The sequence below is a fragment of the Pleurodeles waltl genome, chromosome 1_1 (genome assembly GCF_031143425.1).
Source record: "Pleurodeles waltl isolate 20211129_DDA chromosome 1_1, aPleWal1.hap1.20221129, whole genome shotgun sequence".
NCBI classification, from domain to species: Eukaryota; Metazoa; Chordata; class Amphibia; order Caudata; family Salamandridae; genus Pleurodeles; species Pleurodeles waltl.
The window spans coordinates 783430368-783447551 of NC_090436.1; the positions used below are offsets into that span (position 1 = coordinate 783430368).

Consider the following 17184-nt stretch of genomic DNA (forward strand, 5'->3'; position numbering starts at 1 on the left):
GATCAGTGGAACTGGAGGAAAGGCATAAGCAAAGATGCCTGACCAAGCTATGGAAAACGCATTCCCCCAAGATCCCTTTTGGGGATGCCAGCTTGCGAAGTACCAGCATTTGGCGTTCCATTTGCTGGCGAACAGGTCGATTTTGGGCGTTCCCCACTGGGAAAAGATGTAGTCCACTGCGGACTTGTCTAGCTCCCATTCGTGGCAGCTCGATCTTTGTCTGCTGAGTGAGTCCGCTATCTTGTTCTCTAGCCCCGGCAGATGCATCGCTGTGAGTCTGATGCCATGCTACGAGGCCCAATTCCAAATCTTTCGGGCTTCCTTGGAAAGGGTGAGAGACCTCATGCCTCCTTGTTTGTTGAGGTAATGCATCATAGTGGTGTTGTCTGTTCTTATGACTACGTCTGACCCCGCTATCTTTGGAAGAAAAGCCTGCAGAGCGAGATAAACTGCTCTGAGCTCCAGCAGGTTGATGTGCATTGCCCTCAACACTAGTGGCCACTTGCCACTTATTTGAAGATCTTGCAAAACAGCTCCCCAGCCGTCCAGAGAGGCGTCGGTCGTGATAGTCCATGGAGCTGGACGATGTAGGAAGGAAAGGCCCACAGACAAATGATGCTCTTGAGACCACCATGTCAGAGCTTTGACCATTGCTGGGGTTATGTTTATCCGATCTTCGAAACTTCCCGAAACCTGGAACCATTGAAGATTGAGTTGCTCCTGTAGCGGTCGCATTTTCAGTCTGCAGAGGGGAACCAGAGGTATGCATGATGACATCATGCCCAACAGGGATTTGAAAAGGCAAACTGAAACGGAGTTTTTTCCCTGTATTGACTTCGCTAGTCAGTTACTTCTGTTGTCTCTCTACTGTGGGGCAAGCCATGGTAGAATGAGTGTCCAGGTTTGCCCCTAAAAAGGTGATACTGCATGATGGTAGAGGTTTGGACTTCTCCCAGTTGATGGTGAGGCTAAGACTGTTGAGTAAGGAAACGCACCTTTTTGTTGATCTGCGTGCTCCTGCGTAGGTGCTTGCTTTTATCAGCCAATCATCGAGGTATGGAAATATCTGGTGTTTTCTCCTCCTGAGGAAAGCTGCGATTGGCGCTAGGCATTTGGTAAATATCCTGGAAGCTGTCTTTAGGCCAAAAGGAAGGACACGAAATTGAAAAATGGCCTCCGGATATCATGAATCTCAGGTACTGTCTGTGGGCAGGGTGGATGGGAATGTGGAAATATGCGTCTTTTAGGTCTAGTGTAGACATAAAAAAGCAGTTGTTCCGCATGGTAAGCCTACAGGATGTACTTCTGCGACTGAACCATGGAGATTTCAAGTAGATGTTTAATTCCCTTAGGTTGAGGGTCGGCCTCCAGTTTTTCCACTTCTTGCGAATGAGGAAGAACCTGGAATAAAACCCCCTTCCTCACTGTGACAGAGATACTTTCTCTATAGCTCCTTTGAGGAGCATCTTGCTGATCTCCCTCTTGAGTTGTTCTGGATACCTTGATGGAATGTTGCGAGGAGGATTGGAGGGAGGTATTTGGATAAATTCCAGAGTGTGGCCCTGTTTCACTAATTGGAGGACCCACTTGTCTGATGTGATGACTTGCCATTGCTTGAGAAACAGGGATATCTTTCTGCCTAGAACCAGTGGAGGAGGGTTGGATGTAGCAGGCGCCTTGGATGTATCAGGCTCTATGAGCCGAGTCTTTAGCAGGGCGAGTTGAGCGTCCCCTAGTGCCAGATCTACCATAAGCTGCTTGTGGTGGTTGCCTTTGTGGGTAGTATTGATGAAACTGCTGGGAGGAAGAAGGACAGGTTGAATATCTATATTGCTGATAGCCTCCTCTATATGAGGGCAGTCCACGTCCTCTAGCCCGAAAAGATGGCTTCAAAAACTGGAGAGTCCCTAGCGATCTTGCAGTATCCGTGTCGGCCTCATCGACATGTTTACCAAATAATGCTTGGCCATCAAAAGGTATGTCTAAAATCTTATTCTGTACCTCAGGCCTGAATGATGTAGCCTTTAGCCAGCCTTGCCTCCTAACTACATCCGCAGCTGCGAGCTGGCGAAATGCAGTTGTGGCTATGTCCATCGCACAGCCTATGAGCTCAGCTGAGGTGCGCTGACCTTCCTGTAATGTCTTCCTTGCCTCTGATCTTCCATCCTCTGGCAACTGGTCAACATGCGGGTCAGTGTCTGCCCATAGCTGTCTGTCATACCTAGCTAACACCGCTAGCAAGTTAGCAGCTCTTATAACTAAGCTAGCCATCGAGGAGAACCTTTTTCCAATATTATCCAGCCATCTACCTTCTCTGTCTGGAGGTGCAGAAATAGGAGCAGACGGATTCTTGGACTTTCTCTGTGCCGCCTGGGCCACCACCGAGTCTGGATGAGGGTGACCAATTAGACATGCTGGGGCATCGTCTGGTGCCTTGTACTTTTTATCTAGCTGTGGTAGTACTGCTTTGACAGTAGCAGGGTTATGCATCACTTTCAGCCCTTCTTCCCATAAGTAGCTGACCATTGGAACAGAGCACACAGATTTCTGGAATGGCTCTTTAAAATCGTATAGGAAGCAATCTGTTTGCTTGGACGGCATTGGCAAGGCGAACCGTTTAGCTGCTCTCTCCAGAAGATTAGGAAATCCCCTGATGTCATCTGGGGGGATTCTACTTTTGACTGTGACGGAGAAGGAGGAGCAGGAATAATGTATTCATCCCACTCGGAATGAGTGTCCAGGAGCTCTCCTTCCTGATCTCCTTCCGACATATCAGTGTCCCGAGGTAAGGTCATATCTGGCGTAGTAACATTTGTCAATGGTAATGAGGTCGGTCTCTGACGTGGAGTAGTCACCCCTGAGACTGGCGACGGCTGAGGTTGCTCCCCTTGAGGAGGAAAACACCTGCTATAATCAGCCAACATCGCCCGGAGGTCAGAGAGCAAAGAGGTTGGAATGTATGCTCCTTCCTGATATTGTTGGTCTCCTCCATAGTACTGAAGGTCATAGGTTTCCTCAAATTTGTCTGCGTCCTGACATTTGACGTTTAATTGAGAGGGGCTATGTGCTGGTCCAAATAGACCCTCGTCATCTGACTCTTCATCCACCTCTAGCAAGTGAACATTATGAGGGGTGTCACCTTACTAGGTGAGGTGTGCTTTGGAGTAAGTTTTTCTTGTTTTCTAGATTGTTCTTCCCTCGTCGACGGTGTCGTCGACGGCGCGGATATAATCTTCGTCGTTGGAGGAGTCGTCGACGACGAACGCATGGAGATCTTGATCGTCAACAGCCCTACAGAGGAATCTACCATCGACAAGGTCGTTGACGATGGTAAAGTAGACACTTAGCTGCCGAAGTAGATGAAGGCCTTTTGAACGGCAAAGATGGTGGTACAGAGGATGATTTCTTATGCCTCTCAGAACTGCTGGCATGACCTCTCTCCCCTTTCCTGGAAGATTTATGAGGTGAAGTAGATGGGCTGAGGCCCTTGTAAGACCCTGTGGTAGTCTTTTTGTGGCCTTTTCTTGGTTGTTGTGAAGGAGATCTTGTGTCTGATCTCACCCTTTTTGATTACTTTTTGGATGTTGAAGAGTCATCACTATCCGAATCAGAGACTGGATTATCTCTGTACTTAAGCTTCTGCAGCCAAATTAATAATCTGCCTTCTCTATCCTTAAGAGTCTTAGAGGAAAAGGTACGACAAACCTTACAGTCCTTGGCTGAGTGGTCTGGATAGAGGCACTGTATGCAATCCTGATGAGGGTCTTCAGAATGTAGTCTTTTCTTACCACAAGTTTTACAATTTCTGAATAAACCCTTCTTCTCCTTGTCAGACATGCTGTAGGTGTTAACCCCAATCAGTCAAAACAAGGTTTAGTAGAGAAAAATGGCTTCAAGGCAATCCAAAGGTGTGAAGAAAGAGCAGAGCTCTGAGGAGACTCCCTAGCACGACGTGCGGTAGAAAATCTGAGGTGCTGGAGCTTCTCTCGGGAGGATTCTAGAAGGTGGTGTTGTCTGATTGGTGGATGCTCAAGTTTGGTCCTTTTCTTAAAATGACTGTGATAGACTATTAAATTAAAGAGGCCTAAGGCCCTTGTGTTGATATGTTTCATCATTACTTGTGTAATTGTACCGGAGGCTCTCATCTCGACGACGGTGAATGATTAAAGCATGTGAATCTATGAAAGTTCCAATACTGGAGTAAGTAAAGATGTCAGCCTCAGCCAAAAGCTATGGCTAACACATATTCCGTGGCAAAACTCACAGTAGCCATATTTGCAGTCCCTTGTTACTCCATGCCTTCCTTGCTAATTTCCATAAAGTCTTCTCTCTCAGTAGGAATTCCATAAATTGACTCATGGGGCCTGATTCTAACTTTGGAGGACGGTGTTAAACCGTCCCAAAAGTGGCGGATATACCACCTACCGTATTACGAGTCCATTATATCCTATGGAACTCGTAATACGGTAGGTGGTATATCCGCCACTTTTGGGACGGTTTAACACCGTCCTCCAAAGTTAGAATCAGGCCCATAGTGTCTTAAAGAAACCAGTCACATCAGCTGATCAAAGCAGAGGAAATGTCTGAATTAATTTCGCCACCTGATGACTGGTAGATCTTCTCACCAAAAGTATCCCATCTCCTGCATTCAAAGATGTTGATTGTGACACACTGTATTTCTTTGTTGCAGAAGCAAAAACCAAGGAATCAGCTGATGCTTTTCCTTCGGAAACTTTTGATCCGGTTCCACATTTCTAAATTTCTTCTCCAGTCATCTCTTGACTGCTTGAACAGAGAATGGTTTATGAATGTTGTTGTGAAAGATAACAGAAATACAGGTATCTGAAGCAGAGGTCTGCAAGTTGAACTTCTCTGCTGCATTATTAGAAAGGTTGAGAAGGTGGAAAAACCATCTGCTTGAGAAATCCTAGAAGGAATGGACAACGGAGATGCTAGGGAAAACCTTTTCCAACCAGATGAAGAAGACAAAGCAGAACTTGACTAAAGAGGAAAGGTTCTGCTCCTTGGGCAGTGAGATGCAGACTTATGAGAATTTAAATGTCTGCCTTGAGCGATATAATCTGTGTCTTCCTTCCTTGATCTCTTACGTGAAAGTCCAGATGTAAAACCCTCTTAGGAGTCTTGCTGAAGACCCTTTCTACACCTGACATCCTGCTGGTGTGGTGCTTGGACAGACCCCAGTACCTCAGAGGAAGGCTGTTGAGGAGGCTGAACATTCTGTGGAGACCTAAGCACTGCAGGAAAGGTAAGTTGATCACCATCCCCTGGCAAAATGACTACCATTTCAGAGGATTACGGAGGAGAAGGTATTGACAGAGTAGTTCTCTTTCTGGACAGACAACACCAAAGTATTAACTGAAGAAGGAAAAATCCTGAGGGACAGGGAACCTCCAGTGTTAAAGTAGTCCTCAATGTCAACTATTGTTTCAACATCAACCCAGAGAACTCTGAACCCCTCAGCGTCAACATGTGTGTGGGTATCAATGTCAATCTTCTTAGCTCTTTCAATGTTGACTGTGATCTTGAGTACTAGTGATGATGAGTTGCTGCCCACTCACGCTCAGAGATATAAGCAGCCTCCTGGGAACATGAGGGATGAAATAGTGGCTTGTCCTCCCAGTTAGAGAAGTGGCTGCACTACTGAGAACTCTCAACTCAATAAACTTTCTTTGCACTGAGGCAAACCCCTTCCCAGTATTTAAGCCTCATGTAAGATGGACATGCTCTAATGCCATAGTTTTTGCTGGAGTGTGAGTGATTAATATACACCACACAAATGTGATGATCTTCATTACCTAACATCTTCCCCACCCACAAGTTGAGTACTTAAGAAAAAAGCACTGGATGCCAAAACAAACAAGGATGAAGAAAAGACTTCAATGAAAACCAGGAAAACAGCACTTTTCCATAGAAAAATAAGTCAGAAGACAAATGGCAAATAAAGACATGCCCTCTGAATAATTGGAGGTAACAGCCAAAACAGCTTTAAATAAAGTAGGGCTGCTTTCAGGATATTTCTCACAAAGTAGAAAAAAAAGTCAAACAGCTTAACTGTCACTCTGTTGGGCTGCATGGAATGATGCAGATTGCTCAGGTTCTTAACCCCTTCTGTGCCGCGGACGTAATGGTTACGTCCTGCGGCACAGTGCTGCTGTGCCCAGGACGTAACCATTACGTCCTGGGCACACAGCCCAGAGGGAGCGCTAGCGCTCCCTCTGTGGGGTTCCCCCACCCCCCCAAGTCAGGGATGGAAGGGGAAGCCCTTCCCCTTCCACCCCTGACTCCCCCACCCCCTCTGTGACGTCAGCGCGCGAGCGCGCGCTGATTGTCACAGAGCCTCCCCCATCGCACTGGAAGCTCAGCTTCCAGCACGATCGGAAGAGAAATGCTTTGCATTTCTCTTCCGATCATGTGGGGGAGGCCGAGAGAGGCTTCAAAGGGAAGGAAAGTTATTTCCTTCCCTTTGAAGTCTCTCTCTGTGTTTTGGCAGCCGGATTGAAAGCAATCCGGCTGTCAAAACGCCCACTAGACACCAGGGATGTCTTTTTCAAAATGAAATTAACATAAGGGAGCGACCCCTTCGGCAAGGGTCGCTCCCAGGGGGGGCATTTTTTTGAAGGCCTTTTCTGCCCCCCCTGGGGGCAGATCGGCCTATTATTAGGCCGATCTGCCCCCAGGGGGGGCCGAAACCTCTAGGCACCAGGGATAATTTTGTTTTTTTTGTTTCTTTTTTTGTTTAGTTTTTTGTTTTAGGTGGGGGGAGCGACCCCTTAGGCAAGGGTCGCTCCCATAGGGGGTAAATTATATTCAGGCCATTTCTGCCCCCTTTGGGGGCAGATTGGCCTATTTTTATGAGGCCAATCTGCCCCCAAGGGGGGCAGAAACCACTAGACACCGGGGATTTTTGTTGTTGTTGTTTTACAGATGGGGAGCGACCCCTTAGGCAAGGTCCTTCCCCTGGAGGGGCAAATTTATTTTAGGCCATTTCTGCCCCCCAGGGGGGCAGATCAGCCTATTTTAATTAGGCCGATCTGCCCCCAAGGGGGGCAGAAACCAGTAGGCACCGGGGATTTTTGTTGTTGTTTTACAGATTTTTTTTTTGTTTGTTCGTGAATTTCACGTAAGGGGAGCGACCCCTTAGGCAACGGTCGTTCCCCTGGGGGGCAAATTTATTTTAGGCCATTTCTGCCCCCCAGGGGGGCAGATCAGCCTATTTTAATTAGGCCGATCTGCCCCCAAGGGGGGCAGAAACCACTAGGCACCGGGGAGTTTTGTTGTTGTTTTACAGATGGGGAGCGACCCCTTAGGCAAGGGTCGCTCCCCTGGAGGGGCAAATTGTATTTGGGCCATTTCTGCCCGCTTTGGGGACAGATCGGCCGATTTTAGGTCAATCTGCCCCCAAGGGGGGCAGAAACCACTAGGCACCAGGGATCTTTTTTTCTGCGCCGTCACGCAAGGGAGCGACACCGTAGGCAAGGGTGGGGGGAGCAAATTTATTTTAGGCGATTTCTGCCCCCCCCGGGGGCAGAACGGCCTATTGCTATTAGGCAATCTGCCCCCGGGGGGGGCAGAAACCTCTAGGCGCCAGGGCTAATTTTTTTTTGTGTTGTTTTTTTTGTTTGTTTGTTTGTTTTTTAGAGATGGGGAGCGACCCCTTAGGCAAGGGTCGCTCCCCTGGAGGGGCAAATTGTATTTAGACCACTTCTGCCCCCCTCGGGGGCAAATCAGCCGATTTTAGGTGAATCAGAAACCACTAGGCACTGGGGATCTATTTTTTTGCGCCGTCACGCAAGGGGAGCGACCCCATAGGCAAGGGTCGCTCACCGGGGGGGGGGGGGGGGGGTCAAATTTATTTTAGGCCATTTCTGCCCCCCCTGGGGCCGGCTGAGCTAGGGGCCAAAATCCACAGGTAGGCACTTTGCAAAAAACACCTCTGTTTTCTGTGAAAAAATGTGATGTGTCCACGTTTTGTTTTGGGCCATTTCCTTTCGTGGGCGCTAGGCCCACCCACACAAGTGAGGTACCATTTTTATCGGGAGACTTGGGGGAACGCTGGGTGGAAGGACATTTGTGGCTCCTCTCAGATTCCAGAACTTTCTGTCACCGAAATGAGAGGAAAAAGTGTTTTTTTGGCCAAATTTTGAGGTTTGCAAAGGATTCTGGGTAACAGAACCTGGTCAGAGCCCCACAAGTCACCCCATCTTGGATTCCCCTAGGTCTCTAGTTTTCAAAAATGCACAGGTTTGGTAGGTTTCCCTAGGTGCTGGCTGAGCTAGGGGCCAAAATCTACAGGTAGGCACTTAGCAAAAAACACCTCTGTTTTCTGTAAAACAATTGGGATGTGTCCACGTTGTGTTTTGGGCCATTTCCTTTCGTGGGCGCTAGGCCTACCCACACAAGTGAGGTACCATTTTTATCGGGAGACTTGGGGGAACGCTGGGTGCAAGGAAATTTGTGGCTCCTCTCAGATTCCAGAACTTTCTGTCACCGAAATGTGAGGAAAATGTGTATTTTTTGCCAAATTTTGAGGTTTGCAAAGGATTCTGGGTAACAGAACCTGGTCAGAGCCCCACAAGTCACCCCATCTTGGATTCCCCTAGGTCTCTAGTTTTAACAAATGCACAGGTTTGGTAGGTTTCCCTAGGTGCCGGCTGAGCTAGAGGCCAGAATCCACAGGTAGGCACTGTTTTCTGTGAAAAAATGTGATGTGTCCATGTTGTGTTTTGGGCCATTTCCTTTCGTGGGTGCTAGGCCTACTCACACAAGTGAGGTACCATTTTTATCGGGAGACTTGGGGGAACGATGGGTGGAAGGACATTTGTGGCTCCTCTCAGATTCCAGAGCTTTCTGTCACCGAAATGAGAGGAAAAAGTGTTTTTTTGGCCAAATGTTGAGGTTTGCAAAGGATTCTGGGTAACAGAACCTGGTCAGAGCCCCACAAGTCACCCCATCTTGGATTCCCCTAGGTCTCTAGTTTTAACAAATGCACAGGTTTGATAGGTTTCCCTAGGTGCCGGCTGAGCTAGGGGCCAAAATCTACAGGTAGGCACTTAGCAAAAAACACCTCTGTTTTCTGTAAAACAATTGGGATGTGTCCACGTTGTGTTTTGGGCCATTTCCTTTCGTGGGCGCTAGGCCTACCCACACAAGTGAGGTACCATTTTTATCGGGAGACTTGGGGGAACGCTGGGTGGAAGGACATTTGTGGCTCCTCTCAGATTCCAGAACTTTCTGTCACCGAAATGTGAGGAAAATGTGTTTTTTTAGCCAAATTTTGAGGTTTGCAAAGGATTCTGGGTAACAGAACCTGGTCAGAGCCCCACAAGTCACCCCATTTTGGATTCCCCTAGGTCTCTAGTTTTCAGAAATGCACAGGTTTGGTAGGTTTCCCTAGGTGCCGGCTGAGCTAGAGGCCAAAATCTACAGGTAGGCACTTTGCAAAAAACACCTCTGTTTTCTGTCAAAAAATGGGATGTGTCCACGTTGTGTTTTGGGGCATTTCCTGTCGCGGGCGCTAGGCCTACCCACACAAGTGAGGTATCATTTTTATCGGGAGACTTGGGGGAACATAGAATAGAAAAACAAGTGTTATTGCCCCTTGTCTTTCTCTACATTTTTTCCTTCCAAATATAAGAGAGTGTGTAAAAAAGATGTCTATTTGAGAAATGCCCTGTAATTCACATGCTAGTATGGGCACCCCGGAATTCAGAGATGTGCAAATAACCACTGCTCCTCAACACCTTATCTTGTGCCCATTTTGGAAATACAAAGGTTTTCTTGATACCTATTTTTTACTCTTTATATTTCAGCAAATGAATAGCTGTATACCCGGTATAGAATGAAAACCCAAGGCAGGGTGCAGGTCATTTATTGGCTCTGGGTACCTAGAGTTCTTGATGAACCTACAAGCCCTATATATCCCCCCAACCAGAAGAGTCCAGCAGACGTAACGGTATATTGCTTTAAAACATCTGACATTGCAGGAAAAAGTTACAGAGTAAAACATAGAGAAAAATTGCAGATTTTTTCACCTCAATTTCAATATTTTGTTTTTTCAGTTGTTATTTTCTGTAGGAAAAACCCTTGTAGGATCTACACAAATGACCCCTTGCTGAATTCAGAATTTTGTCTACTTTTCAGAAATGTTTCGGTTTCTGGGATCCAACATTGGTTTCATGCCCACTTCTGTCACTGACTGGAAGGAGGCTGAAAGCACAAAAAAATCGTAAAAATGGGGTATGTCCCAGTAAAATGGCAAAATAGTGTTGAAAAATTGGGTTTTCTGATTCAAGTCTGCCTGTTCCTGAAAGCTGGGAAGCTGGTGATTTTAGCACAGGAAATGTCCCAAAACACAACGTCGACACATCACATTTTCCCAAAGAAAACAGACCTGTTTTTCACAAAGTGCCTAGCTGTTGATTTTAGATTCTAGCTCAGCAGGCACCTAGGGAAACTTACCAAACCTGCACATTTTTGAAAACTAGACACCTAGGGGAATGCAAGATGGGGTGACTTGTGGGGCTCTCACCAGGTTCTGTTAACCCAGAATGATTGTGACAGGGAAGAGCCAAAAACATGTTGAAATTGAGGGGGAACCAAAGCAGGTCCAAAAGGGCAGTTTGAAAAAAAGCATTTTTAGACTGACAAGTGCAGCATAATTTTTATCGGTATAGATGAGACAATGCTGGGTGGTAGGAATTTTGTGGATTCCTGCAGATTCCGGAAGGTTCCATCACAAGCATGTGGGGAAAATGTATGATTTCCTGCAAAGTTGGAGGTTTGCTGGGCATTTTGGGTAAGAAAATGGTGAGGGATATATGTGAAGCACACCACCCTGGAATCACCCAGATGCTTAGTTTTCAGATGTGTCTAGGTCTTGTGGATTTTTCTACATGGCAGCGTCCCAAAGTCCATAAAGTGCAGCCCTCACCATTCCAAGTGAGGCGATTTTGGGAGTTAGCCAAGCTCTCATGGCCCAAATGTAAAACCAAAACCCAAAATAATCAATTGTCCTCTTGCTTGGTGTGGGATAAGATGTTTTAGTGTGCGGGGGGAGAGCTGAAAGACTGTTACCCCCTTCAGTTCCGGCAGCGGCATAACCAGGCACATACTGGTTGGTAGCCACCACCACACTTTTTTTTTTTTTTTTATTCCCTGGCATCTAGTAGACTTTCTGCCCCCCTGGGGTGTGGATCGGGGGTAAATGCCCCATCTGCCCACTGGTGGGCAGAACAACTTTGGCCCCATAGCCCCACCCTCTTATTTAAAAAAAAAAAAAAAAATCTTCCTTGGTCTCTGGTGGGCTTTCTGCCATGGGGAGCGACCCTTGCCCAAGGGGCTGTCCCCCCCCAAAACAAAACACACACATACACACACCAATCCCTGGTGCCTAAGTGCTTTCTGCCCCCGGGGGCAGATGGGCCTAACAGAAATAGGCCGATCTGCCCCTAAGGGGAGCAGAAATAGGCAAGGGTCGCTCCCCTGGGGGGGCAAATGTATTCTAGGCTAAGGGGTCACTCCCCTTGCGTGAAATTGGCGCAAAAAGAAAATCCTTGGTACCTAGTGGGTTCTGCCCCACTTGGGGGCAGATCGGCATAATAAAAATAGGTCGATCTGCCCGCCTAAAATAAATTTGCACCCCCAGGGGAACGACCCTTGCCTAAGGGGTCGCTCCCCTTGCATGAAACTGACGCAAAAAAAATAAAGATCCCTGGTGTCTAGTGGTTTCTGCCCCCCCCCCCCTTTGGGGGCAGATTGGCCTAACAAAAATAGGCTGATCTGCCCCCAAGAGGGGTAGAAATGGTCTAAATACAATTTGCCCCCTAGGGGAGCGACCCTTGCCTAAGGTGTCACTCCCCACCTCTAAAAAAAAAAAAAAAAAAAATCAACAACAAAAAGATCCCTTGCGACCTAGAGGATTCTGCCCCCCCCCCCCCCCCGGAGGCAGATCGGCCTAATAACAATAGGCCGATCTCCCCTGGGGGCAGGGGGGCTAGAAAAGGCCTTGAAAAAAATTGCCCCCCTGGGGAGCGACCTTTGCCCAAGGGGTCGCCCCTTATGCCAATTTCCTTTTACAAAATAATCCCTGGTGTCTAGTGAGCATTTCAGCAGCCAGATCGCTTCACGACCTGGCTCCTTAAATGCTCTGAGAGACTTCAAAGGGAAGGAAATTCCTTTCCTTCCCTTTGAAGCCTCTCAGGACCCCATCACATGATCAGAAGATAAATGCAAAGCATTTCTCTTCCGATCGCGCTGGAGGTTCAGCTTCGGAGGTGGCCTATGATGAGGTCAGCACACGATCGCGCGCTGACGTCATCAGACGTCAAGGGGGGGGGGAGGGGGGGGCATGGAGGGGGTGGGAGGGGAAGGGCTTCCCCTTTCATCCCTGCCCTGGCACTCCCTCTGAGCTCAGGTGCCAGGACGTAATGGTTATGTCCTCGGCACAGGTGCACTCTGCCGGCGGACGTAACCATTACGTCCCCTGCACAGAACCGGTTAATATGGAACTATGTTTCAATTACTTTAGGAATAGTAGAAGTTCTTACTAGACCATTCTGATGGTAGTATTTCTACCATTTAGGCCCTGATTTCAGGTTCTGATGCAATATCGGGAGGTAAAACCGCCCAGGAAAATTTGATTCTGCATCCTGTGGTTCAGTTTTAGTCCACTGCACCCCATCCAACATTATCTGGAATTTTTTATTTTTCTTATGGCCGTACCTCGCATGGGACATTTTTAATAGCTTAATTTGCTCTGAGGTGGGCACACCTACCTTTAAAGCTGATGGTGATATGGCTGAGATTGTCACAGTCAGGTGCCCCAGCAGTTGCTATCCAATTCAGCCGTATGCCCCTATGTAAAGGGGGTGGGAAGGAAGGCAAAACTACTGATATGTCAGAGACATGTCACTGACCGTATTCTGTATCTCACATTATTTGAATGAATGAGCGGCTGCAAAGAGTTAAATGTTACTGGCAAACATAGGCCTGATGGATGTGATCTATGATTACACAGGTAGAGAATGACAGCCAGTATAATTGCAGTGCTTCATTTGTATTAAAAACAATTTTAAGAAATTCCCAGAGCTCTTGTCAGGCAGCCCCTCAGCATACACCATCCAATGGACCCTGCCAGTGATGCTAATAACAATACCAACACAACTACGAACCATTTCATTTTTAAGAATATTGAATTAATACAAAACTATTGTTGTCTCATCTCTAAATTAGATAGACAGTGCCACCATGTGGCAGACTGTCATAAGCGCCAGTGTTGATAACTAAGTGATAATGTCGAGCCCCGGAAACCACTAGCTCAGATTAAGCACTGATTTCTGTGTGGTGACAAGGGGAGTGGCAAACTAGCTTTTAAGTTATACAGAGAGTATGAGTGATTTCTTTATTTCTGATGGCTTGAAATCGCACAATGGTGGTTTTGGTGAATCAGGGGATGCACCAATAGAAATTGTGCTCCTTTAAGCGGAGCAGCAACTATTCACTTCTCGCTGTTCTTTCACCCTACTGCCTGACACCTAATGACCTCACCTGCGGATTCTCCTGGGCGTACTGCCAATCAGAAAGGTAGTCAAGTCTGCCTGGTGTACTTGTTTATTCCTCTGAATTACAGGATGGGTAGCATAAAAGCGGCTCTCCTTTAAGTGTTCATTGCTCTTCCATTCCATACATTTTCCTGAACTGTCTTCATCCGAGAGCTCCTTAGATTCCTAAAAATTTTAAATGGATAATTTAAATTACAACGTATGATGCATCTTCAGTGTTAATATATCCATCACTGGCTTTTCATTTTTTTCTGTGTATGGCTGTGCAAAAGTGTGATACATTAAATATTGTTTAATCTGGTGACCAAGTGCATCCCCTCCAAGAATATGTGGCTTGACCCATGCTCAAATCCTTGTGAGTCCATTCAGCCATTCATCCAGCCAAGGTTGATAAAAATGAGTACCACTGACGTGGGTAACAAACACAGTTATAGCTAAAAGGTCTTCCTGTGGATGAGCTGTACAATCACACCCCATGTGTTATGTTGCTTTCTTCAGAGTAGATCCTGTAAGTTTATGTTTGTACCTTTATAATTGTGTGTTCATACATGTTTGTTATCATGAAAATAGTCTACAATGTTTCTGTCAGACCCTGTTGAAGAGGCCACTAGACAGGCAGGGGGCCACTGGGCCGCAACTGTGTGGGTTGAGGCCTTTTACCACTGACGTCCCTGGGCCTACCCTATGACAACTCTGCAAACTGGGCTAAATCCAACACTTCCTGCACTTGACTCTCAGTAGCAGCAAAGACACGCAGTCACTGATGTCTTATGGAGGTCAGTGTGGGGGCTGGACAAGCTCAATAATCAATACCACCCCCAGCAGTACAATAAAGATCAATGTCCAGTGCTTCTCTTTGTAGAAAAGACAAGTACTTTATTACACAGAAAACACAGAATTCCACTACACAATCAATAATGTACAAATACCCAGTTCACAGGTGCGTCTTTGTGGTCTAGGGGCCTCTGCAGTCTAGGTCGCCACCAGTCTCTAATGGGTCCACCCTCTTCCACTGGTTTCCCCTTTTCAAGATAGGTCTATGGGTGCAGCTCAAGCTCCCACCCTTCCCAGGATTTGAGTAAGCAGTCAGTCACTCAGGTTGAGGCCCGCTCAGTCTCCCACCAATTTTGCAGCAGCAGTACTAGACCACATTCGACCCTCCTGCCACTGCTGAAACTCACCAGCAGAAAGAAGCCTCCAGGCAGCGTGTGGTAGTTTTCTCTGGGACAGCACTGCAACTGGCTGTGCAGTGCATTGCTCACTGGATTACGGCATGAGTAGGGGCTTTTGTCAGTGGGCCTCTTTCAGGCAGTGTGCTACAGATCGCAGCACACCCCTGCACTCCAGTAGGTACTTGACTCACAGTGCGGCTCACTCCGATATGCTCGGGGTCCTGTCAGGGCACCTCCTGGGTCATCTAATCTTCAGAATTGGTCTTGACCCAATGTCACACTTGGCAGTGCTGCAGTCATGCAGTCCATTTGTGAGGTATACAGACAGATTCTTAGCCCTTCTTCAGTTGGGCCTACCACATGGGTACACCACCCAAAGAGCCTGGTGACTCCGATAGGGATAACGGACATAGGTTATACTGCCCGATGTGGCAGCACTGCAAGTCCTTTGGAGCACTTGATTAGAGAGTCTCTGTCATATGGACCCTTTATCAGGCTGCGCCTGCAGGGATGGTGCTACCTTTTTTCATTCACAGACAGAATATCTTGACACGCAGGGGAGTTCAGTAACCCCTCCTTCAAATCCGACTCCAGGCAATGTCCCCTCGCCTCTGGGGAATTGGCAGTCAGTGTGGCACCACTCCTTGGCTGCATAATAGTCCCTGAGTACTTTGTTGAGTACCCCTCTTTGGCAGAAGAGACAACAACAAACAATAATGGGTCTTGAGCTCCCATTTTTATACCTTTTTCACAGACAAAGGGTGTGTATTCCATGTCTGCTTCTTAGGAACCAGTTTGGGTCTGTTCCCATTTCATGTGTCCTGGCCAGGCCATCTTCCAGGCTGGCCTATGTCTACAAGGATGCTCTGCCCAGCAGGACAGTTTCCAAGTGAAGTGCCCACCAGAGAAGTATAAAGAGAGCAAGCTCAACCCAGAAGTGTATGAACCCAGCTCACAGAGATCTGGAAGAAAGACTAGATTCTGCGCCCCTTCATAGGGCTACTTTCCCTAACAACAGATATTGCAGGCCTCATCATGTACCCTTACGATCTACCTAATGGCCGCTGCAGTCAGAGACACTTACAGCCTGATTTATCAGGAAGTACCATGGCCGTTCTATTGTATGCAAGGTATCTCTTTCCTCGCCTTATCATCTGGTTCTCCACTTCCCATTTAGCAGATGTAAACAATACACATATGCTGACAGGAAAATCAACCCCTCCTTCATCGTGTACTCTGGTCCAGGCTGTGGACTTCCTAAATGGAACCTGTAGGCCTGTATTACTCATGCATGGCACACTGTCACAACTAGCCCACATGCATACATATAAGCACAGGATGTCGCATAGAAGATCTCAGGTTAATTGTGAGCAGCTGGACTTGTCTTACAGGGAAAGGCCTGTCAGTTTAATTCACCAACACAGTATGCAGCCACCACCGCGCTCCATGCATGAAACATGGGACAAGGACAGCAGTTCTCTGTCACAATAGGCGTGAACTTGGTGTGCCACTCCCAGTCCAGGACTAGGCTCCGAACCTTTAATTTTCTTTTTAAACAGAGGCCAGGTCAATGTGCACACACAGGAGTTCTGTGTTGTATGACCAAAAATTTAAAAATAAACAGGAACACTGGTATGCATGGCATGCAGAAAACATGACTATGCATCATGAAGGGGTCATTCCTGTCCCAGCAGATGCCCCTCCCAGATCTGACTACCCAGAACCTCAAACCACCATTTGATAAGTCCAGTTTCAAATCAGCAAAACTGGCACAAAAGTTAATCTGCCTTCCTGTGGCTTATCCAGCCTTAGGCTCAATTATGAAGTCAATGCCTTGTAATGAGCTTGACCATCCCAGCAACTTGGGATTTCCACCCTTCATTGCCAGCAATTACTTGAATGGTTTGTGATTTGTTTATACCACACATTTCGTATTAAAACAGATACGGGTAGAACCTTTGCAAAGCCCACTGTTCTGTTCTCTGGGTAACAACCACTGGCTAATATAGGCCACACAGTGCATTTACAGAGAAAGAACTAATTATATTGAGTAACAGCTACAACGTGAGAATGCTTCAGCTGTAATTACTTTTTATGTTAACTGTGAATTTTATAAACTTTCGGAATGCTATAATAAACATTCAGGTGAGCCTGTTTATGTGCAACCTGCTTAAACAAGTTAATTTGAACTGCAAGAAGAACTTGCTGCAGCCTGACCTGAGGAAGCTCGCTGTGTTCAAGAAAAAAATGGCAACAAATCTGTTCAAAGAGTTTTCCCTTCTTTCTATATGCTCACAAGACCACATTTCCGTGCTCTAGTAAGGACAGCACCCATAGAACTGTAAAACAACTGCTGTTGTGTCTGAGTACGCACTATGTGATACTAACACATCCAGGGTTAATCAATAGCTACACAGAACGTTTAATGGCAT

General features: G+C 46.9%; 1 protein-coding gene across 3 annotated transcripts in view; it reads right to left on the reverse strand.

Moving 5' to 3' along the window:
- The window catches only part of ERCC6L2 (ERCC excision repair 6 like 2), a 1058011-nt gene that overhangs the window by 71291 nt on the left and 969536 nt on the right, over window positions 1-17184 (reverse strand). For all 3 annotated transcript variants that reach the window (XM_069227916.1, XM_069227908.1, XM_069227899.1), the window contains one exon: window positions 13567-13745. In XM_069227916.1, coding sequence (XP_069084017.1) covers window positions 13567-13745 — 179 coding nt within the window. The remainder of the gene's footprint in view (window positions 1-13566; window positions 13746-17184) is intronic.